At 43.3% G+C, this 17,137-nt stretch overlaps 1 protein-coding gene across 2 annotated transcripts in view; it reads left to right on the top strand.

Moving 5' to 3' along the window:
* CC2D1B (coiled-coil and C2 domain containing 1B) overlaps positions 1-17,137 on the top strand; it is a 28,273-nt gene that overhangs the window by 8,424 nt on the left and 2,712 nt on the right. Inside the window, exons 7-22 of one of the 2 annotated variants that reach the window (XM_058808174.1) lie at positions 1,936-2,197; positions 2,693-2,817; positions 2,953-3,028; positions 4,074-4,184; positions 4,680-4,810; positions 5,088-5,160; positions 7,246-7,358; positions 8,144-8,312; positions 9,527-9,699; positions 9,803-9,928; positions 10,445-10,503; positions 10,749-10,865; positions 11,338-11,411; positions 12,051-12,109; positions 13,861-13,912; positions 14,516-14,615. In XM_058808174.1, the coding sequence (XP_058664157.1) occupies positions 1,936-2,197; positions 2,693-2,817; positions 2,953-3,028; positions 4,074-4,184; positions 4,680-4,810; positions 5,088-5,160; positions 7,246-7,358; positions 8,144-8,312; positions 9,527-9,699; positions 9,803-9,928; positions 10,445-10,503; positions 10,749-10,865; positions 11,338-11,411; positions 12,051-12,109; positions 13,861-13,912; positions 14,516-14,615 (1,820 nt within the window). The remainder of the gene's footprint in view (positions 1-1,935; positions 2,198-2,692; positions 2,818-2,952; positions 3,029-4,073; positions 4,185-4,679; positions 4,811-5,087; positions 5,161-7,245; positions 7,359-8,143; positions 8,313-9,526; positions 9,700-9,802; positions 9,929-10,444; positions 10,504-10,748; positions 10,866-11,337; positions 11,412-12,050; positions 12,110-13,860; positions 13,913-14,515; positions 14,616-17,137) is intronic. The other variant, XR_009274918.1, reaches the window with a different exon arrangement.

Genomic DNA, 17,137 nt, shown 5'->3' with positions numbered 1-17,137 from the left:
GTGGGGTCACCAGGGTGAGTGAGGCTGAGCAAAGTCAGCTCTCTGAAGGGTGCTCCTCCCAGCTGGCTGAGTTTGCTGACAGGAAATGAAATTTTCATGTGCTGCCTGGTGTTGCTGTAAAAACATTTGTTGTTACTGACTACCCACCTGATATGGCAAACACACAGATAAGGTGTGGCTTCGGCTGCCTTTTGAGCTTTGTTTCTGTTGAATTTGCCAGGTGATAGCTGGAGGAAGGGTTTGTGGTGCATGCTGAAGTTAAACCCAGCTGCCTGGATCTGAATTTGACCTGTGGTGACTGCTCAGTGCTACCTTAAAGCAAAGTTTAGGAGTTTTCCTAGCACATACACCTTGCAGTTCATCACTGCTGCCATCCCTTAGGTACTCACCTTCCACTCACTTCTGTCAGACAAAGGGAGGTGGTGCCTTTCCCTGAGTGTGTTGGCTGTGCTTGAAAAGGAATAGAGCAGGATTTTTGATGAAGGCAATTAAGAGCTGCAGCAAAGAGCAGTCTCTCCAGCCTCTCGTGTTCCAGGCAGGTGGCGTGCTTGCAGTGAGCTGCAGTGCTTGTTTACTGCTGGGCAGGGCCTTTCTCTCCCCGTGGCTTTCAGCAGCTCTCCTGCATCACCTCAGGCAGCAGCAAAGCTGAACAGCTCAGGGCTGTGCACTGGGGCAGGATGTAATGGCTCACTGGCTGTCTTGGGGTACAGAGGGAACAATTGAGGCCAAACTTGGGGAACAAAAAGCACAAGAAAGATTTCCCTGTGTGTGTCCACTGCCTGCCAGCCCTGACAGGAATGTACACAAAAGCACCTGGCCTTTCTGAGAGCCACAGGGATGGGCAAACCAGCTATTCCATCCAGTCATGAGCTAAATGCACTGTGCCACTTCCTTTATTTCTCAGGGTAGGGAGTTTCCCTGTGCCTGAGCAGTGTAACAGGATAATAGACCAGATCTCACTTCACAGCTCACAGCTACTGTATTAGCAAAATTACATGTCAACAAATGGTGTAGAGTTCTCTCTTCTATGTAGTTCTTGAACTTTTTGAACTGAACTCTAACCTCAGTCTGTCACCCCCACATGGAGAAGAGGGAGCTGCCTATGGCTTGCTGGTCTCAACCCCAGTTTCACATGCATTCATTTCAAAGTATCTCTGCCACTGTTACTCAGTAGAACAAACAATGCCACAGCTAAAAAAAACCCAGCAGTGGTTCTGGCACTGATGAGATTTTGTTGTTGTCTTTCTGTGCTTCCATTTCAGTTTCTTTGGAAGATAAAAGAAGTAAAACTTTTGTTTTGGCTTGAAGTGCATGGTGATCTTTTGTCTGAACCTCAAATTAAATTTAAAAAATAAAAATACTGAGGAAGGTAATACTTGGGGAAGAGGAGGGGTTTTTAAAGAATGAGCAGCAGTTAACCCAAGTTAGAGATGGTAAGATCTCCTTACCATAGGTGGTGAGCTGAAGCTCCATTTCCTTTATTAGTATTTAATGACTTTCTCATTACATTAAATAGGTTTGCAGAGCCCTTCCTTCCCTGGATCCATGTAGGCGGTGGCATTTCAGAATAGCATATTTTATTACATTTGAAAGATTCACAAAATCCATCTACAGTTGGTGTAAATGGCTTCTTTGGTGACTTTTTGTGACAAAGCTGAGTGGATCACATCAACTCCCCAATAACTCTGGGTGCTGAGGTACCTGCAGTTACCTGGTTTGGGTAACAGGGCCTTTGCTGTGGTATCTGGACACCTTTCACTGGCACTGAAGTTCTCTCTCCTTGCAGAAGAGCAGGGAGCTGAAGGGCAGCAGTCTGTGTGGTGTGTGTGACAGAGCCTGTCATGTGTAAGGGGATGAATTTGTCTTTTAATGATCTTGTGCTGGTAACATGTTTGATGAAAATGCCCGTTGACTCTGTTGTTCTTTCTGTGCCAGACACTGGAAACCATGCTGGCTGCAGTGAAGAAAGGCAAAAAAATCAATGAGGAAGAAATGCCACCTCCTGTTGCAACAGGAAAGAGTTCTTCTTGTGTACCTCCAGCCATGGGAGTGGAGCTAAAGGATTCAGGAGATTCACCAGAGAATAAAGCTGACTGTGCTGCAGATGATGAGCAGAAGGCTTCTCCTGAGGCAAGGGATCATTTGGAATCAGAGTCTCTGCAAGGTCGTGCTGCTGCTGATCCTGCTGTGGAAACAGGTACTGTGGTCTGAGAGGCGGAGCAGTTGCAACCCTGTTTTAATGTTGCATCTTCCCTGATGTGTGTGCTGAGTGTAACAAAGCACTGCTTATGTTGGAACTTCCCAGCTGAATGTCTCAGAGTTGTCCATGGAATGCTGAGTTTCTGGCAGTGGAATCAGTTATTGTTTTAGAGCTCTTCTGTGCACTGGATCAGTATTCTTATCTTCTCCTGTGCTTCAGTTTTCTCCTTCATTATTTGACATGTGGAATTCCAGCCTTTAAAGAGTTCGAGATACTGACTTAAAGACCTTATGTTTTTTCTTTAAATTGGGAAGAGTGGAATTGTTGTGTTAGATAGTTCCTCCTGGTAACTGGAGGAAGAAGGATGTTTGTAAGATGGCTGTTGTGACTTACAGCACAAGGGGACAAATGTGGCTTTGCATAGATGGATGTAGCAAGGGATGCAAATCTTGCATGCTCTGTGTCAGTCTCAGCATTGTCTCATTCTCCCAGATCCCCAGCACAGCAGCACACGAGCAATCCTGCTGATGAGGCAGAAGGAGTATAAATTAGCAGCTCTAAAAGCCAAGCAGCAAGGGGACCTGGAGAAGGCAAAGGAATACATGAGGGCAGGCAAGGTATGCACTCAAGAAATCCCAAATGCTGAACATACCCTGTGCTGTACCCATATACATTAAATGTCACATACTGACTGTGGCAGCTGGCAGGTCTTGGACAGACCAGAATAAACCTTTTGTTTTTTTCTGTGTTAGAAATTCAATGTGGTGTTGGAAGCTTTGGACAGTGGGCAGCCGATAGACCTCCAGAATATGCCTCCATCTCCTCAGGGTAAGGCTTTGTCTTCAGGAAACTTTTTCAGAAGTCTTTCTGTGCTTTAATGGAATGATTCTGCATTTGGTTGCAAAGCTATTAAAAGAACTGGAGATTGTTTAGGACTGAGGCTCACTGCATGTTCACAGTCTAATCAAGACCAATGAAGAGAAGTGAGGTATCATTACTTATTTGGTAGTTACTCTCTGAATTACAAGTTCCAACAAGTATTGATGTCTCATATTCTGGGTTTTCTAAGTGTAGGTAATAGCTGCCAGTATTTGAAGTGGAAGGGAAAGAAGGATAATGGCACATTCTTAAAATTTACTGTAATGTTTGATGGTGTTATGTGCTTCAACTAAAATTTGTGACATTCAGATTAACAGTTTGCAGTGCACTAAAGTCTAATTTTTAAAGCAAGTTATCAATATTAAAGATACTTCAGTCCTGGTAAGAGAGAGTTTTATGTTTTTATTATTTTATTCTAAGACACTAAATGACAGATTATTTCAGTAAATCATGAGAGTCATGACTCAAGTTACTGATCACTAAATGCCATTGCAGAGGAGCTTCACCCAGGGCATAACCTTGCCTTAAAAAGTGCAAGATTTTTGCAGCAAATAATCTTGTAGTTTTCTGTTACACAGTACCAGAAACTGGAGTTTCTGAATAGATGATATGAGTTTCTTCCCTTTTCCAGCACATCTTTTGTTACTAGAATATTTTAGTCAATTAGCAGACTTGTTCACTCTTTCCATCTGCCAAGATACCAAGTTATATTTTGGGGAGAGAATTCTTAGAATACTTGAACTACTTTTACTTTTTTTTTCCACCTCGAGCAGCCCTAACCAAAATTAAATCAGCATTTGAGATTTTCTCTTATAAAGCATTTTCTGTAGATAATGGGAACCTTAGACTTAATTAGTTGTGGAGATACGGTTTGGAAGCCAGAAAGCTTTCAGGAAGATAATATGATCAAATTGAAGGTTTTCTGAGTGACATGCAGCAGTAATTGCTGTGTGTGGAACATGTTGTGAAACTTCCTGCTTTCCCTGCTTTGCAGATCTTGAAAGCTTAGGACATGTACAAGATGCATCCAAGCAAAAAGCACCACCTAGAGTGGGAAGTTCCCAGGATCTTGCAACACCTGAACCTCAGACCCAAGAAGCTTCAGGTAGGACTTTTGCATTTCATGTCCACATACAGAAACAAACAATGGCCCTCAATCTTTGTAAAAACCAACAAATCCTAAAAATCATCAATGACGCCTTAATTGACCTCCCAGCACCATCAAATATCTCAACATGATGCAACTTTAAGTCTCTGTTAGGCATTTGCTTAATCACTCAAATCATCACAGGTCTCCTGCTAGCCATGCACTGCACATGTACTAAGTCATGAAAATAGCACAGCTGGGAAGCCCTTTAAGGTCTGACCTCTCCCACTGAACTGCAGCTGGAGTGAGTAAACCTGGCTGATGTTCATGAGTATTGTTTGCTGCTGATCCAATGTGCTTTTGTTCTGGATCAGTGATGGAAGTAAAAGTTAATGAACTTTCTAACAGCAGTGTTGATAGTGAAGCTTTCCAGTGCTGTTCTCTGTAGAAGGGGAGGAGACAGCAGCCTCTGTGTTTTGAAATCTCCATGCTGGGGCATTTTGTGGTTTGCAGAGTCCCTGCAGCAGCCCAGGACGGCGCTGGAGGCGCTGCAGCAGCGGCTGGAGCGGTACAGGGCAGCAGCAGCCCAGGCCAGGGCCAGCGGGGACGATCGCAAGGGCAGGATGCACGACAGGATAGCCAAGGTACAGCTGGACTGTGGCTCCTTGCATCCAGCAAAGCCTTTTGAGTTAGTTCTCTTGCTGAAGACTTTTCAAGGCTGAAATAATTTGTGTATTGTCTGTCTGTTTGAAAAGAGGTCCAGTGGGGAAGCTGGAAAGCATTCGGAGGAAGAAATAGAGACAATGCACATATTGTAGTAAAATACTGACTCTTGTGCAGTGTTTAGGCTGGTTAAATACAGATGATTGCTAATTCACAGTCAGCTCTATTTTATGTCTTACTGAGTGCCTTTGATTGCAGCAATACCAAGATGCCATAAGAGCCCATAAGGCAGGGAGAAAAGTGAATTTTGCTGAGCTACCTGTTCCTCCTGGTAAGTGTGACTGTAAAACTGTAAAACCTAATCCCCAAAATTTTGTACACCTGCTAGGCTCTGGAGGGACTGTGCAGGTATTGCCTGCTCATCCTGGGGAACAGCTCTTCCTTTTTCTCAGTGAGTAGCTGGCCTTGCTGTTTGATGGTGTTGTGAGATTTTTTTATTAATATGCTCCCAAACACTGACACTATTGAATATTCCTGCATATTGACAGCCTGATTGACAGTATGGAAATTTAAAATTGGCACTATTTGAAAAGTTCAACAACTTCACCATAGGCAGGTGCTAAAAATGTTACTTGTCTATCCTCTGTGCCCTCCTAGAGGAAAGACTAAATTTGGGTTATATTGGCTTCTTAGTTTTGCTGGGAAGGGGTTTTTAGAAGTGAAAAAACTTTCCTGATGTTCCCCATTCTGCTGATTCCTATCAGGAGCCTCAGAACTTGATATTAATGAATATCCCCTTGTAAACCTTGTAATATCAAATCAGCATTGCAGCTCTCCTGGCTGTTACAAGCATCTGCAGAGATGAAGCAAACCATGCCCATGGTCACACTGAGGCAGTGGAAGAGGCAGCAGCTGAGCCTTTTTCTTGAGACACTGTGTCCTGTTTATCTTCTTCAGAACACAGAGTGCTGTGTCTGCAAAAGTTTGGGCAAGGTCATCTGTGAATGCTCTGCCTCTCATTTGCATGATGCCTTTCTTCCCTAGAAACATCTTGCCTTTTATCTTGGGCCTGATGTGTTCTTCTGAAGGATACGCTCAGCTCTGCAAAGCAGTGCCTGGATTTTAAGTTAGAGGATAGAGATGGACCTTGTGGTGGTTTTGTCACTGTCAAATGTGGCAATGGCAAGCACTGTAGAGTAGGCACTGCCAGCTCTGTCAGGCCATGTGTGGCTTTGAAGATTTCCTGTTTTAAGCTGGCCCTGAAAGGCAGTTTAGCATCCCTTTTTGCAGAATGTGGTCCCTTTCTTGGTAAATACCAGTTTCTATAAGAGTGAGGCACTCCACATTTATACCTCTGGGAATATGGAGAACTGCTCAGTGTCCTTGCACATCAGCTGTGTTTTTCAGCCATCATTTAGGGGCCATGTGATTTACGCTGAAGACAATAATCAGGCAGTCACTGAAACCACCAGTGAATTATCCTGGGGTGGCAGTGCCCTTCATGGCATCTGGCTGGTGACAAGTACCAGCCTTGGACTCCCTGGAAACAGAAATGCTGCTGAGCAGTGGATCAAATGTCACACGGGGCAGCAGCACAGGATTCTCTGTTCTGCCTGCCTGAGTACCTCAAACTTGTGCTGTAGCAGCCATCTCTAGGTTTAGAAGCAGTTTAGTCACTGCTTCTTAGCAGTTCTCATGAGGCTGGCAGCAACAATACTTGCTATATATTAAATGAGAGAAGTGTTAACAGACATTTTATAGCAGTGGCTCTGGATCTCTGTTCTCTGAAGCTGACATTAACTAGTCATGTGGCAGTGAGAGTTTATCTTCCATCATCAAACCTTCCTCCCATACTTAAAAGAATAACAAAACAATGAAGGACATTATTCTTCATACACTTCTCATTTAACTCCTCTGATTTTGCCTTAGTTTGCTACCTCTGCATTGCAGTACCTTTTCAACAGAGGCTGAGTGTGTAACAGCCCAGCTGTCAGCAGTGGATTGTTTATTACTCTGGGGGTAGCACTGATTTTCTGCTGGACTGTGTGCCTGCAAAAGTGAGGCAGCACTGAGAGGGGAAAAAATGGGACTAAATTCTCTGCTGGTTCTGGGGGCATATCTACTGCTGAAGTCTAGAGGTTGTGAGGTTGCTCAACTTGGAAAACTGCTCAGTTATTGCATTATTTTACTATCATCCCCTTAAGCTGGGTGTTTCTGAGAGATCTGATCTAAAGCCACCACTCAGACTTGATCTAGCAAGGCTTTTTGGCCTTGGCCTCAGTCTAGTTAGACTGAATACTAAAATACACTAAATAATAGGTATTTGGATAGAAACAGCTTCACAGTGAACAAGTACTATGGAAGACACAGCACAGGGCTTATGCAACTCTCTCCTCTGTGTTCCTTTCCTGCACAGGATTTCCCCCTCTTCCTGGTGTTGCAGCAACAGATGGTGGCAGCACAATCGCTGCTGTCCTGGAGACTGCCAGCAAGCTGGCAAACATGGAGGAGAATGATGAAGAGGAGGAGGTTAGTGTTGCCTGGTAGGATGTGTAAAAGTTCAATTGCCATCTCTTATGGCATGCAGAGATGAGGCCATTGGATTTCCAGGTAAGGAAATGAGCTGAAATTCATTCCCAAAAGTCTGAGGAGTGCAGGATCTCAGTAGTCATTTCAGTTTCCTTTAAGGAGTAGGAGAGACAGATGAGATGTTATTACAGTCAGTACCACAGAGCCTGTGAGTGCAGGGTTTGGCTCTTTTATAGCTGTCTTGTATTTAGATTTTATTTTCAAAGCAAACACTTGAGATCCTCACCACTCCTTTACATTGTTCTGAAGTACTTAAATCCATACTTTTATCCTGCATCCCAATAGCTTCCTATGTTTGTTCTTTCCCAGGATGTTCAGCTCTTACTGCTTTTTTGTCAGGCTGCACCAGCATTTAGACTTTGGTTTGATTTCTATTTCTCTCAGGATTTCCTTGCTGATTGTTTTGCTTTCAACTGGAGTAGCTTTTAATGGAGAGAATTCCTGCATGATATTTTTTCTGCATGCCTCTACTTTTTAAAAGATCACAGCCTTGTTGAATATTGTTTTATTCCATCTATGGCTTCCATAGGTCAGTTACCTGCTGGCCTGGCATGGCTCATAAACCTCCAGAAGTTAAAATTTGCTGTCTGGAATGCAATGCTCCCCTCAAAAGGAATATCCAAAGGCTGATACAGTGATAACCATGGTGCTGATGCTTGAGATGCTGTCCTCAGCCCTGGAACAGATTTTATGCATTTATTATGCATTTCTTTTTGTTTTGCTAGAATGAGCCTCTTCCCCAGGCCCCAGTTGCCAAGAAGCCAACTCAGGTTGTTAGGCCAACTCCAGTTCCACCTGCTGCAGCTCAGGAGAGCTCTCCTGAGCACCTGAAACGAGCTGCATCCCCCTCCTCCCTGGACAGGGCAGAGTCAATGGATCATCTCCCTCCAGCTGGTAAGTGAAGGGATCACCATCCCCAGTGCTCCACATGCAAGTGGTTTGCTGTAGTTGGGGAAGACTTTATAATTTAGGTATGAGCCTGTGAATGTGTGTCATAGATTTCTCTGACAGGAGCCTCAATATGTGTGTGCTGGAGGGCAGACCCAGACCAGCCATGCAGCTTTATTTCACAGAGACAGCATGTATAATTATAAGGCTGATTAGGTTTTTTAATTAATTTTGATGTAACAAGTGTATCGATTCATAATGTTTAACTCTGCTCACAGCTGAACTCTCCATATGCCCTCATTAAAGGGGACAGGTTGCCAGTGTGAATTATTCATTGATCTAATGGAGCTCCCTGCATCACAGAGTTCTCTGCCTGGTGCTTCACCCAGGGGTCTCAGGCTGGCAGTGCAGCCAGGGCTTCATCAATCTCTGCTCTTGCCTTGCTAAGATCACTGAGCAGTTGTGTGTGCAGGGTGAATTGTGCAGACAGTGAGGGACAGGCACCACTCCCAGGGTGGTTTGGGCACACACTGCCAGTGCTCAGGCTCTCATTGATGCCTCAACTGTAATCCCATCTTCCTCCTTCCCTTCTGCCCTGGGCAGTTCCCTCAGGATGAAGTAGAACTGCCTGGCTGACTGATGCACCAACCTGGTACAATGTAAAGCAATCTTACTGGTGTGGTTGTCCTTAATGTTTTGGCAAGGAAAGAAGAGACTCAAGCATTAAGAAGAAACTAAGAGAACAAAGGATTACAGAGAAGCAGAGATTATGTGCTTGAGTGGCCCTGCAGATTGGTTCATCAGGGTTATTTTCTGACAAATCAGGGGAGAGGAAGGAAATTATTCCAGAGGATGTTCATAATATTTGCTGTTTTTTAGAAGTTAACATGGAGAGCTGAAAGTTCGGATTCAGCTCTCCCTTGGACCAGTCAGCTGTGCTGGAATCTGTCTCAAGCCTGCAAATTAGGGGCTGTAATAACTCTTGTGGCACTTGTGAAGTGCTGTGAGGTTTTTTTGATGAAGGATGCTGTTCCAGAAGGAAGCTTGTTTCTTTTTTTAATGCTTTAAAATGCCTAAGAAACAGTTGAGTGCAGTAAGGAAATTTCCTGATTTGACATCTGTAATTTCACTGATCTTTTCCTGGCTATAAACTGAACAGGGTAAACCTGTGTCAGGGGCAGTGTCAGATGAGTGAGTATTTCTGTACAACTGTTTTTTAGTTAGGGATCAGCTGGAATTCCTGGAGAACAGGAAGAAGCAATACCTGAAGGCAGCCATCAAAGCAAAGAGGGAAAACAACCTCGAACAGGCGAAGACATATCTCAGAACAGCCAAGGGCCTTGACCTAAAGATTGAGCAGGCAAAATCTGGCAAAACTGTTGATATTTCCAAGGTTAGTAGGTCTGATAATATTCTGCTTTGTTTCCTATTCTTGGACATCTAAGTGCTTACTTTTCCCTGTAAGGGCTCTGAAATGTGGTGTTCTTGTGTTGCAGCTGCCATCACCTCCTACAGATGATGAGGGTGATTTTATCTTTGTACACCATGAAGATGTCAGGCTGTCTCAGAAAGCAGATGAAGTTTATGCACAGCTTGTAAAATTGCTGAAGGACCAACATGAGGTGACCATTTTATATTTTTTAGAAATGTTTTGGAGTTTCTTCTGTACATTTCTCTGGGGTTTATTAATGCTCTAATCCCATCATTATTCCAGTGGGGTCTTTTTTTTTTTTTTCTTTTAAAATACTTTTGATACTGTGTCCCTTAAAATGGAGAATTTTCAGAGTTGGATTCTATGGATAGTTAAAGCCAGAGGGTGTGCTTTTTAAGGCTTGGGACTAGCAAATTATCATTCTTAAATATGAGCACTCAAGTTTCAAAAAAGTACCTGAATATTAAAACTAGGCCTAAGGTGGACATCATATCTACAGATCAGGTGATTAAAAAGTAATAGGGAGAACAGCTCAAACAGATGCTGTGCTTTGGACTTGAGGAATGGGGTGATGAATGTTCTTGAGTGACTCAGGAAAATGCCTGGTTTTTCTTAAATTAACTTGTCATCGAGCTCAGAACTGTGCCACTCATGAATCTGTGTGAGGATCACTGAGTGAATGTGTTTGGTTTGGTTTTGTTGGCAGAGGTGTGTGCAGTACTCCAAGCAATTCATGCATCTGGGAAACGTAGCAGAAACAACTCGGTAAGACCCAGTGCCTGCTTTCAGTCCTCCCCAAAGCTGCTATTGCAGGGTTGAGTCAGCCTCACCCCCTAAAGATGTTAGGGTTTGAGTTGGTAAGTTTATCCTTGTGTGAAAGGGTTGGGACTGTGATTCTTGCATCTCCACATTGCTCTCAGCTCTGGCTGAGGGTTACTCTGTGTTCTGTTTGATTTCGAGCACATATGGGTTTTTTTGCTGATTTTTTTTTTTATTTGCCTTTTGTACAGGTTTGAGAAACTGGCACAAGGTTGTAAAAAGGATATGGAGATCCTACAGCTTGCACGAGCACAAGGAATGGATCCTCCAAGCCATCACTTTGAGGAAAGAACCTTTAAAATGATAAGGTGTGGAAAAACAAGAGTATTTCTCAGTCAGGCTGGAATGACTTTCCTGGTCCTTTGCCCTTGTTTAGGGAATTCTGGGCTTCAGCAAACTTGGGTGGCATCCAGGATTATGCTCAGCATTCCTGAAAAGATACTCTCAACAACTTAAATACAAAATTGATCTCTACCTTCTCTTGCTGATTCTTTTGTTTTCAAAATGCCTCCAGCTTCCCCTCTTATATTCTGTTTCTTAGCCATTCCTCCTTCCTCTGTGTTTCTCCCTCTATCCTGTTGCCTCCTGGGCTTTGTTCCTGGCTGCAGAGATATTTTTAGCTCTGTTTGTGCTCTTCCCTTGCTCTGCTGTATTTTGTGGAGATGATCTCTGTAGGGAGTGCACTGTTGAAAAAGCTCTGACAAATAGCCATGGCATCCTGGTCTGGCAGTGGATCAGCTGATGGTGGGATGAATGTGCTTTTTTTCTTTCTCTTCACAGGATATTTTCTGATCTCAACAGCACAGAAATGCACCTTCTTATTGTCAGAGGGATGAACCTACCAGCCCCACCAGGTGTGTACTCAGGAGGGCATGTGGGCTATTTCCTCTGAGTTGGTAAGGAAAGTAATGGGAAACTAAATTTCTCTATCTTGAAGGCCACTTTAGGAGCCAGCATTTCTCTCATTGAAACAAAGTAATCACATTTTGGGCTCGTGCCCCCTAAAAACTTTAAACAGTATTTTTAAAAAAGCAGACAGGTGAAGAAAGAGAATCTGAGTTCCATCTGGACAGAGAGAAGAACTTTAAATTTTTCTGGGTTCACTCATAACTGGGTCATAGTTAAGGCTTCATTTTTACCTCCTATTTTGTTACAAGTGCCTGCCTATGAGTTGCAACACTGACCCGTCAGTAGACAGGGTTTGCTCCAGCCAGTGTTACTGCTTTTAGCCCCTTGTTCCTGGGAGCTTGTAAACCATCTGTGCTAGACTCTTAGGAGTAACAACATTTAAAAAAAAACCCAGGTGTTTTCCCTTGGATGCCAACTTTCCGTGGATTTTGCTTTGATGGATGGGTTATTCAAGTTGTCTAGAGGCAGGTCATGAGTCCTACTGTAAAACAGTTGGGTGCTCTTGAGAATCCTGCTCGAGATGACAGATGCAATGACAATGTCTGTACTGGCTGTTTGGATTGGCTGGTTGTTGTCTCACCCAGGTGTGTCACCAAGAGATTTGGATGCGTTTGTGAAGTTTGAATTTCAGTACCCGAGTGCGGTGAGTGTGTCGTGGCTCTTCTGCCCCTCAGTCTGTCCCCCCTGCCACTGCATGAGCTTGTGAGGGCTCCAAGGAAAGGGAGAACACTTCCAGACATCCTGCCTGGATTAAAGCAGATTTCTTTTTCTCAGAAGCAGAGCTGCTGAGCCTGTTGGCTGCAGGTTTGAGCTTGGCACCTTTCTCTCGATGCTCTCCACACCTTCCCCTTGGCAGGGCGGTGTCTGCAGGTTCTGTGGCAGCAGCACTCAGTGCTCAGCCATGCCCAGCTCTCCCCCCTGAAGGCACAATCAGACTCTCTCCAATGTTGGCAAAATGTGTCAAGGTTCATTTCTTTCAGGGGTGCAAACACACCCAGCACCAGGGCACACAAAGTTGTTGCCAAGGGCCACCTTAGATGTGATCTCCCTAAGTCCTCTTCCCTTAAAAATCCAAGCTTTTAAAGGTATTGCATTTGAGCCTCCCTTACAATTGTAGAATTGGATTGAAAGTGTTAATCTTTGTCATCAAATAAATGGTGATTTAATTAGGAAATATGTCTATATCTGGAGATAGGACTTGGGCCATGCAAGCTTCTCGCCCTTCCTAATTAAAACTTGTGTGTATGTGCATGTATGTATGTGTATGTATATAAAAATATGTATACACATATGTATTACTTCCTTCCTTGGAATTCCCCAGTGTCATCCTGTTCCTCTCACCTTGAAAAGCAGTCTCTGGTCTGAAAAATACTCAAACCTGAGAGCTAGAAGGGATTCTGGGGAGGGACTGACTGGTCTCTTACTGTCAGTAGAAATCCTGGGGCTTTGCTGCTCTCTCTGTAAGACAAAACCAGACTTTGCTCTTGCAGGACTAATGCTTAGCGCTGGGAGAGTGCAGAGCCTAGGGATTTCTACCTCCCAATAAATTTTGCAGTAATTCTACTAAAATTAATTCATTTACCTGTGGGAAATCGGTGATGGTCCGACCAGGTTTGTGTTTAGGGTTGAGTGACTGGAGGCCTTAATGAAGGAGTAACACAATTAGGGTGGCTGAAACCAGAACTGGTCTGTATGAATAATTTTCTGGGGAATGAATAAGAATCAGCATAGTTCCTTTTAATCTATTTTCCTTTGTTTAAAGCAGAACCAGGTCTTTATTCCTTAGCCAACAGTCAAATAAATACACCACCTTTCTCCTTTACAGCTGAAATCAGTTTTGCAAAGTAACTGCAATAATTAGGCCACATTGTCCTTGTTCATTCCCCAGAGATTTAGTTTGTACTCTGCTTTAGGTTAAAAGTTAATTCATTTTGGTGGCAGATTGATTGTCAGGGAAAATAATAGTAGGACAATTCCCTGAATGATTTGCGATGAATTCCTTGTGTAGCTTATTATTCCAGCTAATGCAGGAGGAACAGAATTGCTGTGTGCTGGAAGGTGCACAGTTTGTCATGGAGTTTAACAGCCCCAGTCAGGAACTTTATGATGATTGGATTGAATTGACTGTGACTGTGTAGCTTATCTATGGCTCTCATATTTAATGTAATGTTTTGGTTTATTCTTTCTGCAGTATTATCCTTGTTACCACACTGCAATCCAAGTATTTTAGTCTTGAATATAGCATGACTCTTCTTATTTAGATAACCCCAAAAACCTTACATTTCTGGTATAGGCATAAAATAGAGCTGGCAATAAAAATGGTCTCTAGTCTGTTTTCAAACAATACCTGACAGTTTTATGTGATGTCTGTCTCTCTTTTTTTTTTTTTAATAGGAACAACCTCAAAAGAGTAAAACACCTGTAATTAACAATAACAATTGTCCAGGTGAGTCTTTTTTTTTCTGGAACAGCAGGGAAAATGCTGCACCTTGGGAATCTCTGGACAGTACAGGCTGGTGTCAGACTGTGAACCAGGCCAGAGATCCTCCCACTACCAGTTTTCTTCTTTCTTATGAAAGGGTTTGTTGGGGGGTGAAGTCCAGCTGTGTTGGCAATTTCTTCCCCCTCATCCCAATATTGGTGGTAGCTGTTATGTCATGAATTAAACCAATATTCATTATATTATCCAAAACACCCTTCCCAGTCATTCCAGCCTTACTCTGCTTTTTCTGTAATATTTTGTACATTTTTTCATTGCCACAAACACTGTTTACATGCTGGAAGACCTAAACTGTCTAGTTTTAGCTCCCCAGTGCCCTACTGTCAGCTCACAGTGGTTTGGTTTTCCTGCAGTTTGGGTTCTGTCCCTGTAAGGGGAGGGTGACATGAACTGTGCACAGGGACACACCCTGGGCCTGACTGAAACACCCTCCTGAGGAGGATTTCTGTGGGCCAAACTGAGACAAAAGAGCTCTGAGCAATGCATGGGATGGAGCCCTGCACATCATTTGACTCACAGGTTTCTTCCCCTGTCCTTATTTCCCTGCAGAGTACAACCAGCTGTTCAAGCTGAACATCAACCGCAACCACCGCGGCTTCCGACGCGCAATTCGCTCCAAAGGAATCAAATTTGAAGTGTTCCACAAAGGGTGAGTCCAGTTTGCTTCTCTGCTGACAGCTCAAGAGTGTTGGAGCTGAAGTTTATGAAGCACAATCTCTAAGCCAGCACTGAAGAGTTGGCTGGTATTCATGTCTGGGAGCTTTCAAAATGTGCCTGAGTTCTGTAGCTTCTTCCCCGGGGGGGTGAGGAAAGGCACAAATTCACTGAAGTTGTTTCAGATCAGTTGAGAATGAGTGGTCTAAAAGGAGTTGGTGGGACTGAGAAAGCAGTGATTTACCTCAAATTGGTTTGATTCTTACCCAGATTGGTTTCAGTCATCAGGACTAGAAAATTTAAATATTCTGTAGAATAACTCTGTAAAATAATGAAGTGGCAGCAAAATATGAAGAGCAGGAAAGCAGGTGACAGGTGATGGCAGAACTAGAGTTATGTTTTTGTACTTTCATTCATTGGATCTTGCAATACCTCCTGAGCACTGCTGGCAGCTGCCTTGAGAGAGACAGACTGCCCTCATCTCAGAGAGCAGCATCACCAGATCAATGTTCAGTGTTCAGGGAGAGCATCCTCAGTCCAGGCTCATAACCAGGATCATCCCCAGTCCAGTTATTCACAATAGGAGTGGCCTGTATTCCCTCATCCCTGGGTTGGTTGTGATCCAAGACTGTGATGAGATGCCAGATAATCTGGTTTTTGTTTGGTGGCTCTTTGTCCTGTTCCTTGTTGATATTACTGGGCCATGCAGAAATTGTCCATAGGTTTTCTGAGATGGTTTTCAAGTTGCAGATGTTTCAGTGTGTGACCTGAAGTCCCACTGTTTTACTCCAGTCATCCATTGGCATCTCTGTTGAAGCAAAAGTTGATTTTCTTATTTTTTTCCTGTCAATCCTGGCAGCTCTGTGTTCAAGATCCCCCCTCATTTGCACAGAGCTGTCAAGTGTTTACATTCATTTTAAATGGGGTTTCTATCACCTTTTCCCAGCTATCTCCTTGGGAGAAAGGACAGGATGAAGTGATCCAGGCTCTTTTCTAAAGACTGTCTGCTCCCTGTCTTTTCTAAAACTACAAATGAATAATACTTTCAGAAATGCTTTGGTGGTTGTTGTAGCTTTGGGTTCTCTGATAGCTCTTTGACCATCTCCCAAGAATTATTTTTGCTCAGTTAGCAAAGGAGACTTGTTTCAGGTCATATATATTAAACTTCAGTTTAACAACACTTTCAAGTAAAAACTCAGCAATGTATTTTTCCAAAAGAAAAGTCTCTTCTTGAGCCTCTCCCAAAAGCTTCTGAAGATGAAAGGGGATTTCCCCAGAGCTGTTTCTGAAGCCATAGCCTAGAGCAAGTTCTCAGTCTTCACAGCAGCCCCCTGGAACTGAGCAGGGATGAACCAGTCTTTGTTTCTTGAGTTATAAAATGGAAAAACGCTTTTAAAAATTCAGCAGAAATTGCTGATTCTCTGAAGTTTATGAGCAAAGTGCCCCACATGCTGCAGTACAGTTACACAACCCCTCATTTTAAGGTCCTTGTAAAGTGAGGGAAGTATTCCAACATGTGAGCTAAGAAACTCTGAACTTCCCTAAATTGTTCTGTGAGTCTGCTGTGGCCTCACTGACTGAGAGTCTCAGTCTCCTGTTGCCACCAATGATGGGATCATGAGGCTCCATGAACAATCTTTGAGCTTTCATTGAATATCTCAAGTCTTGCTTGATAGTACCTTAGTATCTCTTAATGATAATAGGAAGAAGGGTGGAAGTTTTGGGGTTGTGGGAAATGGGGTTTTAATGTTTGTTAGTCTGGTTGCTTGTTTTTTCTGAAATAGAGTGGGTAAAAAAGGAAAGCTGCTGAAATCTTGGAAAATTTCCAAGAAAACAGCAGGTGTGGCCAAGTTATCTTTTTTAACTCCAGACTCTGTAGGGTTTAGTGGTTTATAAAACCTTTTGGAGACTGGTTCAGGGAGATGCTTGGATGCAGGCAAAGAAATGCTGTGTTTGAGCTGAACAGTTGTGTGGAATTAGGGTGCTTTAGTCTTGGCTGTTGCCTTTTGGAGGAGTTTGTCTGGGTAAGGGCTGTAACACCTGGCTCTGTGCAGGTAAATTGCTGATTTATTGCTGATTAAACTGTTCAACACAAGTGACTCCAGCAAGAAGTTGCTTGTTTTCCTCACAGGATAAAAATACTTCTGATTTTAATTTCAGCAGACTGGAAAACCTAAAATTATTGGTTTTTACTGTTAAAACTACCAGTATGTAGGTGAATCCAAACAATGAAATGAAAAAGCTGAAATGTTCTTATTTACTGAAATTGTTTTGATTTTTCAAGACAAAACAGAATGATTCATGTGACTTTTTCCTAAAAGTAGTTTGCCAAAAGCAACAAGTGCCTGTAAAATGTTTGTTTTGCTGGGAGATGAAACTTCCTTGGGAATTCCTTCAGCCTGTTCTGTTAAACAGCCCCAAGCAGGGGATGGCCCTGTCCTGGCCACTGGGACCTCCTTCCCTGTCACCTGGGCAGGGACAGAAGCTGCTGCCACTCCAAGTGCTGGTTTAGTTGGT

Source organism: Ammospiza caudacuta, chromosome 7, assembly GCF_027887145.1.
Source record: "Ammospiza caudacuta isolate bAmmCau1 chromosome 7, bAmmCau1.pri, whole genome shotgun sequence".
In the NCBI taxonomy this organism is placed as follows: Eukaryota; Metazoa; Chordata; class Aves; order Passeriformes; family Passerellidae; genus Ammospiza; species Ammospiza caudacuta.
Note: the sequence above shows the minus strand (reverse complement) of the source record. Positions and strands in the feature narration are given on the sequence as shown.